Here is a 20,598-nt window from a genome sequence, read left to right on the forward strand (position 1 = left end):
TTTTGTGATGTGGATATCTGTCCCCAGGGAACTGGACTAAGACTACTTCAGTGGTGACTTTTAAAAGCTGAGTTGTGTCCACATAGCAAAAGCTGTCACCCCAAGTGGCGCTCATGGGCTAATCTGGTTGGAAGTCTCAGCAGAGAAGCCATGGATTAAATGGGCCATAGAGAATGAATTAACTTCTCACCCATAGAAGTCAATATTTCAGGTTTAGGGTGGAGGCACATTTTGTGCACTGGAAACTAATGACAGTGGAGGACTGAAAATATTAGGTACAAATACTTAGGCTCCATCAATGCACAATTAGCACTAACATGAATGCATCAAAAAGAGCAGGGACCCCATTAGTGTGGGCTTCTTTATAAGGCTGCGCTAAAGCACCCGAATCTTCTCAACCTGAGCCACCCTGTCTGAATGGTCCTGATCAGATTTTCTGTAGGGTCTGAGAAGTGTGTTAAGTTATAGTGTACTGATATGGCAGTGGAGACAAAGGTGCACAGGGGATGGGAACTTAATTTCAATGCTAATCTAAGTTTAGGTTTTGAACTCAAGCCCCCAAAGAGGAAGTTTAGTGCATGCATCTCGTAAGGCCATCAAAGCCCTTGTGCAGATGTAGCATATAATATCACTTATGTTTTAACAGTTTACAGATAAAGGTTAATCTATATCCCCTAGTGCAGTGGTTCCCAAACTTGTTCCGCCGCTTGTGCAGGGAAAGCCGCTGGCGGGCCGGGCCGGTTTGTTTACCTGCCGCGTCTGCAGGTTCAGCCAATTGTGGCTCCCACTGGCTGCGGTTCGCTGCTCCAGGGGCTGCTGGAAGCGGCGGCCAGTATGTCCCTCGGCCCACGCCACTTCCAGCAGCTCCCATTGACCTGGAGCAGCGAACTGCGACCAGTGGGAGCTGCAATCGGCCGAACCTGCGGACGTGGTAGGTCTTTTCCCTGCACAAGCGGCGGAACAAGTTTAGGAACCACTGCCCTAGTGCATCCCATTAAAAAGGGTCTGGTGTCTTATGTAATTATTTGATTGCAACTCTTTTAGAGTTCCTGAAAAAACAGCCACAGTTCTATTTGTTTTCAAATTTGCTATTAAAAATATACTGGGATTTAGCTGCTAAATCTAGCTCAGGGTGAATGTTTGCACCCGATATGAAGACTCTGCTCCACTCTATCCTGACAGTGACGTATAGAATACGCAGGAAGAACCTTTTAAAGCATGAAGTATTCCAGTGAGGATTCTGTTGACGCTGCACATGAGGAGACCAAGGATCAAGTGAGCACAACCCCATTGATAGAATTAAAGCCCTGAGAAGTGTAAGTGACTTGCCCGGGATTACACAACAAGTCATAGTAGAGCTCAAAATAGAACCCAAGTCTGCATTCTCCTAGTCCAGGGCTTTAGCCAAAAGACCAAAGAGTATCAGGGGTCACTATTCCAACAGGTTCAAACAAGCTGAATTCTGCTTTAGCCTGAACTCTCTGGCTTGAGACAGACAGATTCAGTATCCTAATGGTCTGGGTGACTCCATGCTGTGACTGTATTTCTTCACACACTACTGTGAAAACCGCAAGTTATTATTAAAAACAACCTTCCCTTTTTTTTTTAAAAATGATCTATTAACCACATACACTGTCTGCCCACATCAGCTTATTCATCCGACGGGAAAAAATGCAGTTGTTTTAACACTCCATGGGAAGCTGATTCTGCTGGGTGAGTTAATAGAAATGGTAGCAAGTTTTTTCCACTCAGAGACAATTTCCTGGCCTCCTGCCGCACTGTGTGTAGTGTGGTTGAATGTGCTGAGAAAGGAAGCAAAGGCTCAATAAAAAGAAACCGCTACGGCCATATATCTCGTTCAATGATGCACTGCTTCTTACATCCAGCCATGAACAAGGATGAGTAGATCAGTTTGGAGAAGCTAAGAATCTTCTCCCACTAGATCTAGTAGACATGATCTAGGAGCCTTCCAACATGTCAAACTTTTAGGGATTGAAAAATTATTTTTTTTTTCATTCCCTTTCCATTTTTAATTTCACAGCTTGCCGGTAATGAGAATTGCTGAGATGCTGCCAAGAATCTGTCCTGAGACAGCTTAACTTTGCCCATCCAAGAGGTCTGGATAGTTCACCTAAGTGTTAGAAATAGGCTTGGAAGTACAAACCTCCATGAAATCTGGTAACCGACAGGTACAAATACCCACGAACTCTGAGGCTGTTCCAACGTGGATCCAAATTTTACCTTGGGCCGCATCTCCAATAATTGTGAAGGCCAGCCCTTCAGCTCATGTAAATCATGGTAGCTCCATTGACTTCAGTGTGCTATCTGGATTTACCCCAGCTGAGGGCTATGTAGATGTGATTTTAGTGCTGGTGAAAGGTGCTAGGTTAACAGTACTGGGGTCTGAACTGCTGTCTCTATCTGCAGAACAAGCACAGCACAGACAGAGACAGAGCTGGGGAAAAGAGCTATTCTGAGCTAAAGGACAACACTGGTCCAAGAAAAAATGGGTATAAAGTGGCCATGAATAAATTTAGGCTGGAGATTAGTTGAAGGTTTCTAACCCTCAGAGGAGTGAGGTTCTGGAACAGCCTCCCAATAGGAGCAGTGAGGGCAAACAACCTAACTAATTTAAGGATGCAACTTGATAAGCTTATGAACAGAACTATATGATGGGATTGTCTGTGATAGCAGGGGACTGAACTCAGTGATCCAGGAGGTCTTTTCCAGTCCTATGTCCTAATGTAATCCTCCACCTTACCTGGAAGAACTGACTATGGGTAAGAGTGAAGATGGTCCATTCATTCTTTGGATTCTCTTTTGCAACAGCCAATTAGTGCCAGGTGTGGTGAACATGCTAGTTCACTGGGAACCAGAATGGGACTTATTTAATTTAAACCACCAAAAGGTGCTCAGAAGCTGTATCTACACTGGGAACATTTGGATCTGTAATTCTCCACTGGCGGACGAATGGTAGAAGCTGTAGCGTAGACGGGGGCAAGTGTTTTTATCACTGTGTTACTACAGTTGGTAAAAAAAGAGGACCAAAAATCATGAACATTTCCACCTATATTTCTGAATTTTGAAATGTTTTGATCAACTCTATGGCTGGCCCCAAACAGGATGCAAGTCTCATGAAAATTTTCATAAAGAATTTAATCGCATTTTTCCTTCAAAATTTCAAAAATTGTCCAGTTCTAGTTGTCAAGTCTGTGCCATGTCTACATCACTCCACCACCAATGCCTCCATCATGGCTATCCCATTACAGGTCCAAGTTTTCCTCGTTTAAACATGCTCAGCTGGTTACAATTTCAGACAATAAAGACCCCAGCTGAATTTAAACTGTTCATACAGAGGTGGAAGACTTTCATATTCTTTTTTCCCATTCTTTGTAGCAACCAATCCCCCTTCTGGGTGCCTGTCCTAATTGAAATGAATCTACTAATCATTTTGAAGTTCCTCAGTCATTGCAATTAACTCAGGGTTTAGAAAAGAGAAGTTTAGCAGCTGTAGCAAGTTCACCCCAAATCTGCTTAAGTAACTGATTAGAATGTTAAGGAGTTGCCACCCATTCCAAATGAACATCCACAGAACAAATAACTGCCCATTTTATACCATAAAGGAATGAAAAGACTAGCACCTCTTTTCCACTCAATGTCAGCAAATTTAATTAATCATTAATTGCCCAGCCTTGTGATTATAATTAACTCTCTGAGAAATTATTGAATTCCAATTGCCTGGATAGCCAGCCTCACAATAATTAGTATCAAATCCTGAAATATAATAGTAATTTTTTGGAAATGGATGTTTATTGTTATTATGCCATTGCTGAAAGTGCTGAGTGCCTGGGAAGCCATTAATCAAAGGTAAAATTCTTGTGCAGTCCAACTCCAATCCATTATGGCACCTGAAGGTCTCCAAATTCATTATCTGAACAACCCAGCCAAACATAGAAGGTACCAAACACTGAGTCCATATAATTTCCTGCTGGATCAAAATTTCCTTAAAACAGAGGCATGAACCAAAACCATTCCATTTCAGCCTCTGCTCATAGCAATCGATCCCCAAAAGGACTCAGTCTTGCACTCTGATACGTGGGCGCACAGTACTACACTACATTGTAAAATCTGCTCTAGTGTTTGCGTATGCATGTAAGTTGACAAACTGGATAGGTGACCCACATTCACTTATAACAGGGTAGGCGCAAGGGTTTAAAAGACTAAATTATTGAAACATAAGTCTTGTATTAATTTTTGGTGTACACAAACAAGTGTATATATAAAAACATAATGCACATATCGCACCTTCTACGTGAGGCTCTCGAAGTACTTGACAAACATTCATGAACTAAATCTCCCATCTCCCTTTGGATATGGTGTTCTTACCTCCAGCATTGCTCAGATACTACACAGCTGGAAGCCCTAGAAAACTAAGTTGTATAGATTTGGAAATTGAGGAAAAGGAGGCACACAGATGTTCACAACTATCATTAAAGCAAAGAGAATGTTTTGCTTTTTCATCTGTGCACACGGCTACTTGTCATGAGATATTTGCCTAAGGACAGCAGCCAAGAGAATCTCTGAGCCTCGACTGCCACTGGAAACTGCATATAACTTGGATCTTGTGAAAGTCATGGAGCTCAGAGAGACTAAAGCTATGTCTACACAGCAATTAAACACCTGCGGCTGGCCTGTGTCAGCTGACATAGGCTCACAGGGCTTGGGCTGCGGGGCTGTAATATTGCTGTGTAGACTGTTGGGCTCAGGCTGGAACATGGGCTTTGGGACCCTGCCCACTTGCTGGGTCCCAGAGCTCAGATTGCAGCCTGAACCAAAACATCTACACAGCAATTTTACAGCCCCACAGCCCAATCCCAGCGAGCCCAAGTCAGCTGACACAGGCCAGCCACAGGTGTTTAATTGCTATGTAGACATAGACAGTGAGACGAATGTTCATAGTAAGTGGTGCTGGGATGTCAGTATATGGCACTCTTCTCTCTGAGTAAGCATTGAAGTGAATACTGGCTCCAGAGTTAAAATTCTGATCCAGAGCCAGAAGTGTGTTTGGATTTCAAACACCCTAATGATCTGGGGTGTTCAGATCTGGTGTTCAGGTTTAAGTCCCCTCTTTACACTGAACCAATATCCAGCACAATGTTAAGGGACACTCTGCAAGGGGTGGCATGTGGCAGATGAGGCTGACCACCTGTGGCCATTACAGATTCCATGACTCTTTCCATCAGACTAGTCAACCGTCATGTGCTGGCTATGTTCCTATTCAGGTAGTTCTATTCTGCCTCACTAAATTCCCCTTGCATTTTCCAAGGGATAGTCTGTTCTCCTTCACAACTTGTCAGACCATTGTGTAGTGTTGCTGTGCCCTGTGAACAAATACTATGTGTTCCACCCTAAAGAAAGCTGCATTTCCGTGGCAGGAGAGGTGTTCTCTGTGTTCTTTACCTCTCCAACAAATCTGTTGTGAAGCTTAAGGAGTTGGAGCCTGCTTCTTACATCCTTACTCACACTGAGTAGCACTTTATACCTTGAGTAGTCCCACTGACTTCAGTGGGATGATTTGTGAGAAAAGGTACAACTCAGGGAGAGGAAGAGTATCAAAAGTTGACTCTCTTTATATACAAAGTTATCTGAGCTCTGCATATGAAAAGGTCGTCTAGATATGCAATGTATTATTATTAATAATTATTAGTGTTAGTAGTAGAAGCTGTGATTCTGATATCTTCTAGATGCCATTTCTTTATCCTGGCCACATGGCTTTTTTATGTCCAATATAGTGAAAGCATTAAAGATTGGAAGAAACTTTTTCTTTGCTGTCCCACCCTGCCCCCATTTGCTTTTCTACAATGCCCCATCGTTTGTTCACTTAGCATGTGTGCACATCAAATCCACGCATTGGTTGGGAGGAGATTCCCTCCAATAATACAGTAAGTCTGCTTCCTTGTCCGGCTGTAAACAGTCAGGTGCAGCGATTCCATGTAAGTGTCAAAGGTCAATTTGCAAGTTTCATGCAGCTCATACATTTTTGTGATGCTTTTTTTCTCCTCAGGTTTGTTCCTTCCAGCCCCATAGGCCTTAGAATGTTTAACCTTGCATGACCTCAATCAGATCAGGCTAAGTTGTTTTCTCCATTGCACTAAGCAACAACTTCAGGCAAGGCAAGTGCCCAGCAGGCAAAACTATGTGGAGATACTAGTAGATTCTCAAGTAAACTTGAACAGCTACTTTGGCATTAGTGGGAATGTGTTCTGCCCTAATTTCTCATTTCTACTTAAAAATAATACAGTATAGAGCAATTTTGCATAGGATTCCTGATACCTGTCTGCTTGTCTCATGCATAGACAGAATAAATTGGGTTAGATTAGAAAGAAAGTTGGGTGGACGAAAGTGGAGAGAGAGAAAAAGAAAGAGCCTGAAGATGAAGCAAAAAACAAAAGTGATTTTACATCTTCACTCCCAAAGTTAGGCAGAGACTGATTAATAGATTCATAGATTCCATGGCCAGAAGAACCATTGTGATCATCTAGACTGATTGCCCATATAACACAGGCCTTAGAACTTCCCTAGAATCATTCCTAGAGCAGATCTTTTAGAAAAACATATGATATAGTTTTTAAAATTGCCAGTGATGGAGAATCCACCATGACCCTTGGTAAATGGTTCCAGTGGTTAACTATTCTAACTTAAAAATGTATGCCTTATTTCCAGTCTGAATTTTTCTAGCTTCTACTTCCAGCCATTGGATTGTATTATACCCTTCTCTATAATTTTTTATAGCTGCCTTCACTTCCCCTCTAAAGCAAGTCTTTTTTTAACCAATACATCCTTCTTCCTCAATTGTGGGATTGTGGCTTTTTCGGCATCTAGCAAGTGTTTGGTGTTCTTAAATAATTCCCGATTATCATTCACATTTTTATGATTAATTTTTCCTCCCGGTTGATTTGGTTTATAAGTCCCTCTTGATTACGCAGCTTTTTTCCCCTACACATTTCAGATAGGTGTGTAAAGATCCTGTTCCCTACTGTGATTTTGTGGTCTGTAGCAGACACCAGCTATTACCCCATTTTGTGCTTTATCTGTTAGGACATTGATCCATAAGCACTCAAAATAATTTTCTTCCGAGTTATCAGTGACTCGGAAACAGGTAATGCCATTTTTGACATAGAGTGCCACTCCCCCTCCCCTTTTGCCCACTTTATCCTTCCTAAATAGGTTATAACCTATAAGCAATCAGTTAAAGCATCATCATCATCATATTATTATTATTATTTCTTCTGGAAGAGCCCACAGTGTACAAGGTACTATTCAGTCATAATGGAAGTCATGATCCTTGCCATGATGAGTGTAACTGAGGGTAGAATGTGGCCTGTGGAATCTTATCACTGGTGGTGATGGACAAACCAGGAAAAAACAACAACTTGACTTTCAGATCGCAGAATGTGTTTGTGGTGCTGGCAATGAGGAAAAACACATCTTCTTACTTATCAATAGAGCATATCTGATGTGGAGGTATTGAGAGAAAATAAACATGGCCACAATGCCATTTTTGCAATCACTTTTTGGAGTAGAACAGTACTTTAAGTAATGACACATCTTGGCTTAAAATCCTCCCTCAGCTGGGGTAAATCAGTGTAGCCCATTTACTTCAAGGGAACTGCATGAATCAGATGACACCAGATCTTTAGCTGGTGTAAATGGACACAGTTTTATTTATATCTATTAAAATGAAGCTATGCTGATATACAATAGCTGAAGATCTGACCCTATAAGCCATAATGGCCAGAAAACATTCTAACGGAAGCAAGCCCAGTAGAATTTCACCTAGAGCATTTCAACAAGTCTCAAGGACTATTTTGGTTTAGGATGAGATTTGTGAGCTTTCAAATAAAGAAGGAAACTTAAAAAAAATAACAATAACAGAGAAACTGTGGGATGGGAATGAACTGACCGGATATATTAATGAAAAACCTCAGCTGTTTTTCAGGACTCTGTTCCCAGGTGGAGACATTAATATTTCAGCTGGAGAAATTATGTCTGTACACAGAGTGTTTATCCTTATCACAGCAAAACACCTGTCCAGTTCTCAGACTTCTACACTTTTCAGTTGATAAAGACCTACATATTAATGGAAATTGCCTTGTGTGTCTATGTAGAGTTTTCATTGTCTAAAAAAACCAAACTGATAATCTACATGATATATACCAGTACCGGGAGGCCAGTAGTGTCAGCCCATTGGGGAAGTATGAGAGATGGTGGGGGAGTAGAATTGTAGGGGAGTACAAAGTCTTCATTGAACATAACAATTTGCATAAAATGGAGCAGACTTCTAGAGCCACCCTCTCCTCTGATATGGTGGAGTGGCCCATAGAGACTACATGCCCCAGGATGCAATGCTCCAGTCTTCTCCGACTGTCCCAGCATTATATTCTAGGGGGACCTGTAGTCTTTGATTTCTGCACCTCCATATTAAAGCTGAAGGAGCTATGCCTTTTAATATTTTGTGAGCCATGTTTGCCTTGCGTGTTGCTCTTTGGGGCATCCTCATTATCACCTTCAAACTCTCTCCTGGTCTTGAAAGAGGAAATGGCACCTCTAATTAAAAAGTGGCACCTCTACGGTGGCAGAGTGAGTGGCCCACGCACTACACTGAACAGTGATCTTCCCAAATTTCTCATTACTGAGCCCAGCAGAAACAATGCCAGATGAACGGCAGGAAATTCTAACTATCGCGGCAGACACAATTAGTCTCTTATCCTGCTATTGCTGGGTACAATCTAGGTCAGGGACCCTGACCTCAGCACGAACACACACACACAAACAAATCCAAAACACTGCAAATGAGTTTAAGAACTGGCAAACTGTAGTGTGCACATTTTGAATACTGTATCAATAGGGCTTGTTACAAGGAACTTGACCCGACGCCAAGCGTGATTTTTTTTCCTTTTAAGAGATGTACAAAATGGTCTGACAGCCATTTTGGCTCAGGGTTCACACTGTAAAATCCCTCTAGTGCATGCAGAGCTATTTTCCCACTGCAGATGAAGAGAACAATGAATAAATAAAGAAAGAAAATAAATTCAGCCTAACGAAATTGAAGATGGGCTATTGTTCTCTGACACAATTTGTTTTTAGGCTTTTGTCAAGCGTTTCAGACAGTGTATCAGCCAAACAAGCTCTTCCTTTGGCCAGGCTTCTCCATTCACTAAAGCATTTCATTGGGAAAATAATCACTTGATTGGTCCAACCAAACTTTGAACAGTACCCAAGGAATCCACAGCAGAAACAAAAATATGCCTCAGCCAATCACTCACCAGATGATCTCTTCCAGCCTTTTCCATTTAAGTAGTGATTAAGATATCTTTGGTCTATCAAGGCTTTAGGGCCAAAAAGGTTACTTTCTGTAAGAGTTGGTCCCAACGTAATAGTGTGCTGAGAGTAGAGGGAAGATTGCATGCTATGTTATCTAGCATGCCTGTTTAGGTCTTTACATGATGTCCATCTAAATAGTACTGAATTGATGAAGTGAGCTATAGCTCACGAAAGCTTATGCTCAAATAAATTTGTTAGTCTCTAGGGTGCCACAAGTCCTCCTTTTCTTTTTGCGGATACAGACTAACACGGCTGCTACTCTGAAACCTGAATAGATATAGTGCACTGCATGCTATATTTGATAATGTACAGTCATAGCTCTGTTTGTATCAAGGAATTAAATCAGGTGCCGCTTATTTTCTTGTGCATGAAAGAATGTTGGTGAGATAGTGCTACCTCAGAGGAGTTCTGGAAATTAAACTCAATCAGCAAGACGAACTTTTAAGGTAAGCCATATTTAGATCTTGAAAACTCAGGTATGCTACATTTTCAAGTAAACAGCGAGAGCATATTGATATATTTTTGCGCTCAGTTGTTTCCTCAATGTTACTTCTCTGTTAATAGCCTTGGAGAAGCTATGGAGTCCAGCCCAAGTCTGGGTTCCCAGCTTGTGCAGAGCCTGGTATATTTTGCGTCTATTAGTACACTGCCCTTTGTGCAATCTGCTCCATGCTGTGCAACTCCTTGCTACCCAGGGAGAAATTCTTTGTGTAAGATGGAGGGATGCCTTTAGCAAACCTTGGTCACATGTTAAAATTAGAGGTGAGTCCAAACTGCAACAGAAGACCCAAACCACCTTGAATGTTGATGAAACTCATATTTGGATCCTAATATGAGCATAGAAGTTCTGGCCCATCTTTATGAAAAGAACCTGAACCAGAATAGAAGATCAGATCTCCTTAAACTTTGGGGAATTTAGGGTGTCAGTTTTTCAGTGCAGACAAATCTCTTGGGATAATTTCATTCACTCCTTGACTTGAAGAGATAAGTGATGATAATTTCAATGGGAATTATGCACACACATTGGAGTGAAGGATGGATTGAGGCTAATTATGGCCTAAATTTAAAAAAATGAAAAGTGAGGGAGAAGCAACCCTGGAAGGCATGAGGAAGCCAGAACAGATGCTGGGAAAGACTGCCCCATTACCAAGAGTTTGGGGAATCTTTGCAAGGTCCAGACTGCCTGATTTGTTCACCTGGTCTGAGTCCTGTAAAGAACATACCCCAGAGAACGGCAAATAACATACCCTTAGAGTAGGGCAAATAACTTCTAACCCTCCAGATTATTATCACAACTACCACTCCAACTGATACAGAGTTTCTGAGTTAACACAATGTTTCCACTCTTTCAGCTCAATAGCAGAGTGGGTGTATGGAAATGTCATCATTTTGGCAATCAATCAAACTATTAAAGTCTCTGCAGAAAGGCCAAACAGATTGATGGAAAATGCAGCTCCTGCGGCTGTCTTAAGAAAAGACTTCCCCCCCACCCCCAAAACCAGTCAGGGTGTGGTTTAGTTCTCAGTCTTCATTATTGAGATGTGGATTTGTAAAAGAAGATGAGACATTAAAAATAGCACTTTCAAAAGGTTTTGTTGAGAGAGATGATAATAAACCAGAAATAATAGTTTGTCCAAGCTCAGTTTTCCCGGGGGCACTCTCAATGCCACTTTTGTTGTGGATAAGGAGCGACTGCTTTTCTTGGGACATTTGTGGGAGTTTGGGGTGCACAATGGGGTATTTGTGCCAGTTTCAGTGATACAATGTGGTACTTACATCAACCTGGGGTGCAAAGAGGAGTAATATTTTGTATTACTCACCCCCAATACTATGCAAATGCACAAAGCGACCTCTTTATTAATTATTATTATTTATTTGTAGTAAAATAGCATCTCAAAGCTCCAATCTGGGGTCAAGGACCCATTGGACTGAGGACAGCACACACATGCAATAAAAAAGACAATCCCTTCTCCAAAGAGCTTACAATTTCAGCATATGATGAGGGGCAATAGGTGGATACAACAAATGAATGGCAGTGAGAGAAGACTCGGTAATAATGACATGATCACATTTAGTATAACAAGCAGCAGTCACAGCATATTGAGTGCCACTGTGATGCGGTAGCCAGCAAGGGTACCAGTTGCTGCCACGTGTGATGAAGTTTGCTTGTGAGGTAGGCACCTGTGCACTAAGGATAGGAATGAGACCACCAAATTCATTTCACAAGGATCTCCATCTCTGCTAACCTGAGGTGGATTTGAACCAGTGACCAAGAGGTGAAAGTTTTCTGATGAATTCATCCTTCTCATTATGTTATTTCCAAGGAACCATTTATGCCTTATCTCTTCACAAGAAGTGGGATAGTTAATGAATGGAAACAATCAAGATTAATCTGAAAAAACAAACTTGCTGATCATTTTTATGGACAACAGTCCTCCAGAGTCTTTGTGTTCTTTCAGCCACTGTATATTTTTGGGAAGATGGAGGGGTATATTTCCAGAATGGAAACATGATCTAACTAAAGTTGTGCAGCTGGAACCTTATCTTAAAAATGGCGTCTGACTGGGATGAAGAACCTGGAAGGTAGAAATTGTGACTGGTTAGAAGAGGAGTGAACAGCCAATATTAATTGTGGTATTTTCTAATTTTTGAGTGTCTGGCTTTGCAACCTTAATGTTCTTTTAACATTAGTAACATTGTTTTTTTTGTGTGTAATAATATTAAAATGAAATATGGCTAACAAAATAAACCCACTTGAAGCAGAAGCTTCTCAGTACCCCACAGATGAACCCCAGCTGCAAGGTTCAAGACCAAAGTTTGGGGTGGTTTGGATCCTGAGGTTTGGCTCATCAAGGAAATGGAAAGGGTGCAGGGAGAAAGAGCTGTGAAGTATGGATCTGAAGTCCTTCAGAGTTTGGGGTGTTCAAATGCAATGGATTGGCATGGTCCCAACTCTCCTTTTAAATTTAAAATTCTTCCTTTGTTTCCCTAAATTTTTAAAAATTAATGTAATAAAGTGCAAAGGGAAACAACTATGCTGCTTTCTCCAGGAGGGAATGAATGAATGGCAAGGAAGATAATGAAATCCCTAGCTGAAGATTATTTAGTGGAATATTCAGTTATGGACCCAAACACTTACACTGAAAGCAAAACACCAACTGTTCTGCATGAAATTGATGACTAACAAGAACACAGAGAATCACCCAACATAGTAACATAGCTATCACAGGTATTCTTTCCCCGCTCTAATGAGGCTAACCGGCTGATCTAAGCCATATGTCTTAATCATCATGAAAACTGGGCTGATTTCCCTCCTGTCTTAAAACAGCATTTCAATATTGGCTAACAAACCTACAGCTAATGCTACGCAGTTTCTGCAATACACATTGGCTGTGTGGAAACTATACAACTTCCCCCAAGGGATAGCAGTGTGTGGTTTACATTTTGGGGTCAGACCAGGAAAGCCCTCTTTGTTTTCATTCACTTGTACCTTCAAGCCAACTTTGTGGCGCTAAGTAGATAAAATTAGTGTCAAAGCAGAGTTTTCCCGTAACTAGTCTACGAGCTGTAATTTTTTGGGAGTTCTTTCTATTATGGATTACCAGCAGTTTAGGATTTTTTCCAGCTGGAATGGAGTGGCGCATACTCTCTCACATGAATGTTTCTAAGCTAAAACCTTCTAAGCACAGGCATAAAACAAAGGCCCCATCCCCTGGATACAGCTGTCAGCTTGGAAATGAGAGCAAAAAAGACATTTCCTGTTCTTTCCAAATGGTTTTCCCAGGCAGTAAATGCTCTTATAACCTGCACATAATCCCAGAATCAAACACCCTGTAAGATTAGGTGCTATCTAGCTTCCAGTTGAGGTGAACTTTAGCATGATTCCAGTCAGTTTAGCCAATGGGAAGCTTCCCTTTGGGTTACCTCACAGAATTGTTCCCTCCAGATCATGAAGCTCCTCATGGAAGTCCCAGCTGCAGTAGCACGGAGGCTACACACCCACTAGCCATGTCTAGGCAGGGAATTCGATAAAAAAACGTGCTACCACCAGTTTGGCTGAACTGGGTTAGTACTGGTGGGAGCGCCCGTGTAGACAAAACTGGCAGCAGGTGCTGTTTTTACCAACTGGTCCAATGCATGAGAGACTCCACTAACTGGTGAAGTCTCTTTTAATGACTGGCTACCAGTTGGCAGGTTCAGCAATCTCCAGTTTGTTCGCTAAAAAGCAATTGTCTGCAAGGTGTTCATCATACTGGAGACCGCTGTCCCGCTGCCCAAGCTTGGGCAGGCTTTTCAGCTTTGGCAATTGGCCTGAGAGAGGCACAAGGAGGAGGCAGAAATGCCCTGTTGATTTCCTATTTTCCTTATTTTGTTCTTTGTGAAAGACGCTCCCCACTGTTAAGGATTGGGGAATCTTCCAAGGACACCCCAGTACTATCTTTTGCATTGTCACAGAGTTTATTCCTCAGCAGGGGTGGGTAAGCTCTGTTCTTTCGCTATCACAGCCATGCAAGACTTTTGGAATGAGATCTAGTAAGCTGTGGCACAGTCTCTAGGGAAGAAATGTGGATTGGGACACTTAGAACCAGTATGGACAAAGCATTAGAAGACCTAGGAAACAGGCCTGCATTGTCCAGGAGATGAACGGAATGATTTATTAGGTCTTTTCTGTACCTAATTTCTATGATTCTGTGAGCAAACCTCAAGCACTGCCTCAGAGGTGAAAATAAGCCAGTCTGATACGGTGTACCAGAAAGAGCCGGTACACAGCTGGTCGTACCGACAGGAGGCAGCTTCCCCAGGCTGACAATTTAAAACGGCCCTGGGCCCTGGCAGCGTCTGAAGCCCCTGGCCCTTTAAATCCCCGCTAGAGCCCCACTGCCAGAGCCCCGGGGTAGCAGCGGCGGGCGGGAGCCCTTGGGCTCCGGTGGTGATTTAAAGGGCTCCAGGATTTAAAGGCCCCGCCCCTTCCCCCCGAGGTCCCCCACCTCCCTTGATCAGGACCCCGGCCCTGTGTACCGGTAAGTCCCTTAAGTTACTTTCACCCCTGCACTGCCCACCCAGCCTGCTCTCCACTAGCTGTCTCTGGCTTGGTGTGGGCCTAGCCATGCCCATGGCATGATTGGCTGTACCCCAAACAGAAAGCACAACTTAATGGGAGCAAAATGAATCCACTCAAACAAGTTCACATGGACCCTCTGCAAGTCTTCTTCACCTACACTGCTTTTCCCTAAGATAGAATTCTCATCTCTCTATCTCAATCACGATCTCCTTCTCTGACTCACTCTTCTTCTCTCTTCTACCTATGAAATGTTATTTTCTAAAGAAAAATACTCTCCACAAATAAAAGCCTGGTGAGGTTTGTTGCCCGTAGTTCTTTCTTATGGATGAGAAACTCCAGATTTTTGGCACACACAGAAAGAGTAGTTTATCAGAAGACAGATTTCTTTGCAATGCCTCAGCAAGCACCTCCCCACTGTAAGCCACTCCTAACAGAATTCACCTCAGCCTCTTCAATGCTTTTTCTGTCTCCTAAATTACAGCTAAGTAAGAGGGCAATTAGGTTTCAACAATTAAAATGATTTACTTACTGCACGTAACAGCCGGAGCATCTCCACATATCTGCAGAAAGAGACAGAATTATATTAATTGCCATCAAGCTAGCACTGAATGAATCAGGGTGGAATGTGCAGCTTCATTTAAAAGATAGCAGCCAGATTTTAACAATGAACTCACACTTTCTCCGAAGACACCAGCTCCTGGGCTATGAGGTAAGCTCTGGACTGGCCTTCTTTCTGTTGAAAAGGAAACCACAGGTGTTAAGAAATCTCCCCTCCCCAAACAGAAAACAGGAAGAGCCAGAGAATGCCCGCAATCTGCATGATCCTTGAATTTGAGGCAGGGACTGTCTTTCTATTCTGAGTTCGTACACTGCCTAGCAGAACGGGGTCCTGATCCACAACTGCAGCTCTGCTGCTGCAATAGAAATAAATAAATAACATACAGCCTGAAATGGGGTCATGCTCTCAAGATTCAGGCCGTTGTTTTGGTGGCTATGGACTGACTCCTGACCATAATGATGTCAGAGAGAAAATTCCCATTGATTTCAATAGGGCAAAAATTCATCAGAAAGAAAGGCAGACAGATTCTAACTCTAGAAGGGTAATTTCATGACTGCAGGAGGCGAAGCTCATCAACTTTGTTCAGGCCGCTCATGTGCAAGGAAAAGTGTTTTGTTTTTTAAATAGTTATATTCCAAACTGTTCCTACTCCAGTGCAAGCTACAGAAGAAAACAAGTTCAAAGGGCTTTATTGCATGCTAAGCACATTTGATGAAATTAAACTGTGATAGATATATCCTGAAAGCAAACAGTGCAGTATTAAAGCAAATAACATCATTTTGAGATCACAGTGGAATGCATTTAAATCGGCAGAGATCTCAGAGGATGCAGAAATCTGCCATAGAATGCAATGGCAGTGGTTCTTCAAGGCTCAAGAGGCTAATTATGATGCTTTGCTCTGGTTTCATGAATCATTTGTTTTAAATTGATTTACTTATTTAGTCTATTTATTTAGGACATTTTTAACAGGTTTATAAACCATTGCCATATAAATATCAGAGACAAAATGCTAATCATTACAAGAATGAGCTTTTGTTTAGAGAATAATTATATAGTGATATAATCAGCAGATCCCTCTATTTAACAGGTTGTTACCATATTACAGAGTGAGCCTCTTTACCAAGGTAAGAAATGGACAAAGTGTTGAAACCTTTATTGAGAAAGAAATCTTATACTAAAGTAAGTTTGACTTACACAGCAGCGATACTAAAGCAAGGAAGCAGCCTTACAAGAGGCCATACAACATGCCATTTATTCTTAAAAGGCAGGAGGCAGCATCAAGTATATTGTTTAAAGGGACCAGGTGTGTCATTAATTCATTGCTTAAAGAGCCTCCTTTAGAAGGTGTACAATCAAGCAGCCGGGAGATGCTGAGCTGTCGTGCACTAAGCTGGTTATTGTAATTTAGGTGCTTGGGTTGTTAGGGATCATGGTGCAATCATTTAATTCAGCCCCTCAATGAAAAGCATTTGTAGGGCCCCGGACCAAACTCCCAGATTCAAACTCCATCAACCTTGCTAAAGTTTAGAGCACATTCAAGCTTGGCAGTTCATCTCCAGTGTTTAAACACTGTAGTAATAGAAATCTGAACAGTAATTCTCCAAATTCCCCAAGCCTTTTTCGACTCTGGACTAGTAATCTTGTGACATCAGGTTTTTTTTACCCAAAGTTTCTGCTCCTTCCTGCTTCCACTCAGGCTGGTAATAAGAAAGGTTGAAAACAGCTTAGGGAAGATTTAAGCATTCCCTAAAAGTGCTGGAAACTGAAATCCAGAAGCATGATAGCTGGACCATGAAAACCCAGATGCAAAACTGACTGAAATGAAATCAACCAATCTCGTTTCCATGCCCATCATTAATAAATCACAGAAAGAAAATAATCGGAATAAGTAATGAAAAGCAAACTTACATTTTAAAAATTCTTTCAGTTTTAAGGTGCTGTTCCCTACACAAGTAAGGATTTTCTTTAAAAAAAGTAGTGCATTTTATTTTGTCAGTGCCCCTTTAATATAAAAACGTTCAGCAGCAACAAATGAGTCCTAAAACTGTCTATAACAGAGCGACGCAGGGTTATTCAAAACACGCTGCAAGTAAATCTCTTTTTACTGTACAAATGAGTGAAGGAAAGGTCTGGTCCCTTGAGTCTCTAAAGATCGACCTAATTTCGTAGTGTAGACATACCCAGTGATCATCTAATCATTCATTAGATTCAGTCATCTAATCCATCTCTCTGCCAATACAAGATTGTTCCCTACGGTCTGTTACCTAGGGCTTTATTGATTCTTGTTTAAATGGTCCAAAGAGGGGTGCTTCTCCCACTTTTTTTTGGGACACTGTTCTACTGCCGTGGGACAGATGGTAGTATAGGCATTTTTCCCTGAAAGTCATCTTTTCCCTTTGTTAATTTCATTCCACTATTTGCAGTATACTCCTTGTACTACACTATCTATTTGTGTTTACACTTTACAATAATTTCTAAAGGGTTACCCTGTTTCTCTCTTTTTGTCACCAGTGATGATACATGGCATACACTACTGTCGGCACACAGGAGCTATCACGTGTCGCTGGTCAGCATCAGGATATTCTGAGCTCTTTTTCTTCCCCACCCTTTTGACTTGCAGACATAAATCAATTGAATGGCAATTTTATTTCTGGATTACCAAACCTAATACTGGCCAGTTTGCACGTCCTCTTTTGACAGGCTTGGCCAAGAAGCGAAGTATATTTCACCATTGGTGTGGGCCCACTCGCCTTTCATGTATACAGATTGTCACGGTCTGTAATTCTACTTGTGATTAATATGTCTTAGTTGAGAGACAAAACACTGGGACCCCTGGTGTCACATGACCAGTCTAGGGTGAGTTTTGAGACAGTGTCTCTAGGCGTTGCCCGTCTTGTGTTATTTAATTACTGTTTGCTTAACCAGGAAATGAACTCTGAGATTGACGACAGCGTCAGGAGACGGACTTCTGGGAATAGCGGGAGGCAGGGGGTGCGGGTCCTTCAACTATCAACCTTCTAAAACAAAGCCCAAGTGATTATTAAAACATGACTGAGCTACCACATTTGTAGTGATCTTTACTGTGTGCTCTTCAGCCCAGCAGTAAGCACTTTTGTACGCTTCCTCCCCAGGCTGCTGCTTCAGTAGCTGTGTACTCCAATCCCTGCTGTTTGTCTGTACTCAGCAGATGGAAGCGATGGATCTAGACAGAGGATTCTGGCTCTGTGCCTAACTGAGTCTTGTTGTCTTTATTAGCCTTATCTGTCCCACAATCTAAAATATATGCTATAGACAAGCAAAATGGCCCCTCAGATTGCCTGCCCTCAACAGTCAATGGAGTTTTCATCTGCTAATGAAGCTGCTTCTATATCAGGTATAACTTCCTGACAGTGAGATCTCTTACTTTGGGGAATGGTCTCTTGAGGGATGTGGTGGAAGCCTCATTGCTAGTTCATTTAAAACTGGATTGAACAGAGCACTGGAGAATATGCTGGGGAGCACTGACTAGACAAAGTACTCTAAAGGCCTTTTCCATCTCTAAATACTATGAACTCTTACTGGTCTGGGGAGGGCCATGGAGTGCCCTGTTAGTTAAGCACATGATTTCCATGCTGCTTCCAACTCCCATGGGCCTAGGGGAATAAAATCAGACTCTCTGGATTTGAATCATCTCTTGAGAGATAGTGCAAAGCAGGAAATGTAATCATCAAGCTGTCTTGCACGTTTTCCTAAACAACACTCATATCTAACGCCTACCCAAAGAATATGCTTTTGTGACTCTTCCAAAATTGCACCCAAATAGTCAGCCACAATATTCCTCGTTCAATGGCAGTCTTTAGTTTGTATATCAAACACTGTGCTCTAACTATCATATATGAATACTAACAGCTGATTGCAAGTCACTTGACATAACCTATTCCTGTTCATGAATGGCATAATAGACAGCAGGGGCAGATGATGTGTCTCAAATTACCAGAAACATCTAATTAACACACAGAGACTCGTATTAGGATAAAGAATCCGCAGATTAATTGGTTACACACTCTGCATGGTGGGATATCAACCTGAAACTTAGGGCCCAGTCTTCTTCCAGAACAGTCAATGGAAGCAGGATGGGAACCTAAAACTCGAATGGCCCTGATTTTGCAAGCCTTTGGCATACAGAGCTCCCACTGACTTCAGTAAGACACAGAGCTTTATGTAACTGAGAGCTCACTGTACCAGACTTGGGAATGTTGAGTTTGCTCAGCCTAGTCATTGTCCTTCATTTAGAAAAGTATAAAGCCTCATCAGTGGATTATTTCTTAAAGATTGAAGGTCTTGCTGGACAGGAAAAAGACTACTTGACCCACAAAGCAGCTAGTTTTGGTGTATGTCTATCCCATCTCCCTGCTCTGTTAGTGCTTCAGTGCCTTGTTCTAAGAACTCCTCGACCTCCTTGCATTTCTCATCTCAGTCTCCAAGCTCTCAAGGATTACAACAGCATGGTCTGGTCACAGGGGAATGATGATGACCTGGATATTCTCCACATGACCCATTTTCAATTCATGGCACCCTAGTGCCCTGATTTGGTTCACAAAGCAGCTCCAGAGGAATGTCCTCCTGACTGAGAATCAAGGTCTCACAATATGAAATGGGAAAAAGATAAAATGAAATAATAAAAAGGATTAAATGAAAGAGAAAGAAAAGAAAAATAGATATTGTACTATAACAAAACCATGGCCACCTAGAACAACACATTTGTCACTATGCTATATACCATGGCCACCCAAATCTTCACAGCAACAAAATATACAGAATTCAGATTACATCCTGCTCCAAAAGCATAGGCCTTGAATCAATGGGAACTCTCCTATCAGCTGTTAGCAGTGTAGGTTTTATGACACACAGTTCAGCAATTCTGATTCCATCCTGAGGAGCGCAGTGGTGTGTGCACACACATGGCCATAAACACACACAACATGATTCATTACAATATTAAGAAAACTAAAATCAACTTCTTTCTTCAGGCATGGACTGTCAAGTGTTAATGCTTTTGAACATACTCTAACACAATTACTATATTTATTACCTCAAATAAAAATAACAACACATACCATACGTAGCTGCTTTAATCAAGGATCTCAAACTGCTTTTACAAAGATTAATGAACTGTGCCTCACAATCCCCACATGATGTGGCTAAGCATTTTACAGATGGGAAAACTAAGGCACAGAGATGCTATGTGACTTGCCCAAGGTCAGTTTCTGTCTCTAAGCAAACTCTAGCAAACAGCTTGATTCACAATTTGTGTAGAACTTCACATCAAAGCTCTAATGGCCTTCAGTAGACCAGTAAAAGGAGGGTGGCAAGAGTGCTGGAGAGGTAGACCTTGCCTGCTGAGACTGGAGACTCCAATGGGGGTTGCCAACCCTCCAGGATCGTCTGGGAGTCCCCCAGGAATTAAAGATTAATCTTTAATTAAAGATTATGCCATGTGATGAAACCTCCAGGAATACCAAACTTGGCAACCCTAACTGTGTCCTCTCTTGACATTCTCTACATTGTTATTTTCTCTTTCGCTGCTCTCAGAGTGCAATTAGCTTGATTGAGA

At 41.8% G+C, this 20,598-nt stretch overlaps 1 protein-coding gene across 5 annotated transcripts in view; it reads right to left on the reverse strand.

Annotated features, from left to right (window-relative positions):
- FGD5 (FYVE, RhoGEF and PH domain containing 5) overlaps window positions 1–20,598 on the reverse strand; it is a 153,764-nt gene that overhangs the window by 57,913 nt on the left and 75,253 nt on the right. For all 5 annotated transcript variants that reach the window (XM_073351272.1, XM_073351271.1, XM_073351274.1 and 2 more), the window contains exons 4-5: window positions 15,121–15,179; window positions 14,976–15,006 (exon numbers count right to left, since the gene is read on the reverse strand). In XM_073351272.1, coding sequence (XP_073207373.1) covers window positions 14,976–15,006; window positions 15,121–15,179 — 90 coding nt within the window. The remainder of the gene's footprint in view (window positions 1–14,975; window positions 15,007–15,120; window positions 15,180–20,598) is intronic.

The sequence above is a fragment of the Lepidochelys kempii genome, chromosome 7, assembly GCF_965140265.1.
Source record: "Lepidochelys kempii isolate rLepKem1 chromosome 7, rLepKem1.hap2, whole genome shotgun sequence".
Classification (NCBI taxonomy): Eukaryota; Metazoa; Chordata; order Testudines; family Cheloniidae; genus Lepidochelys; species Lepidochelys kempii.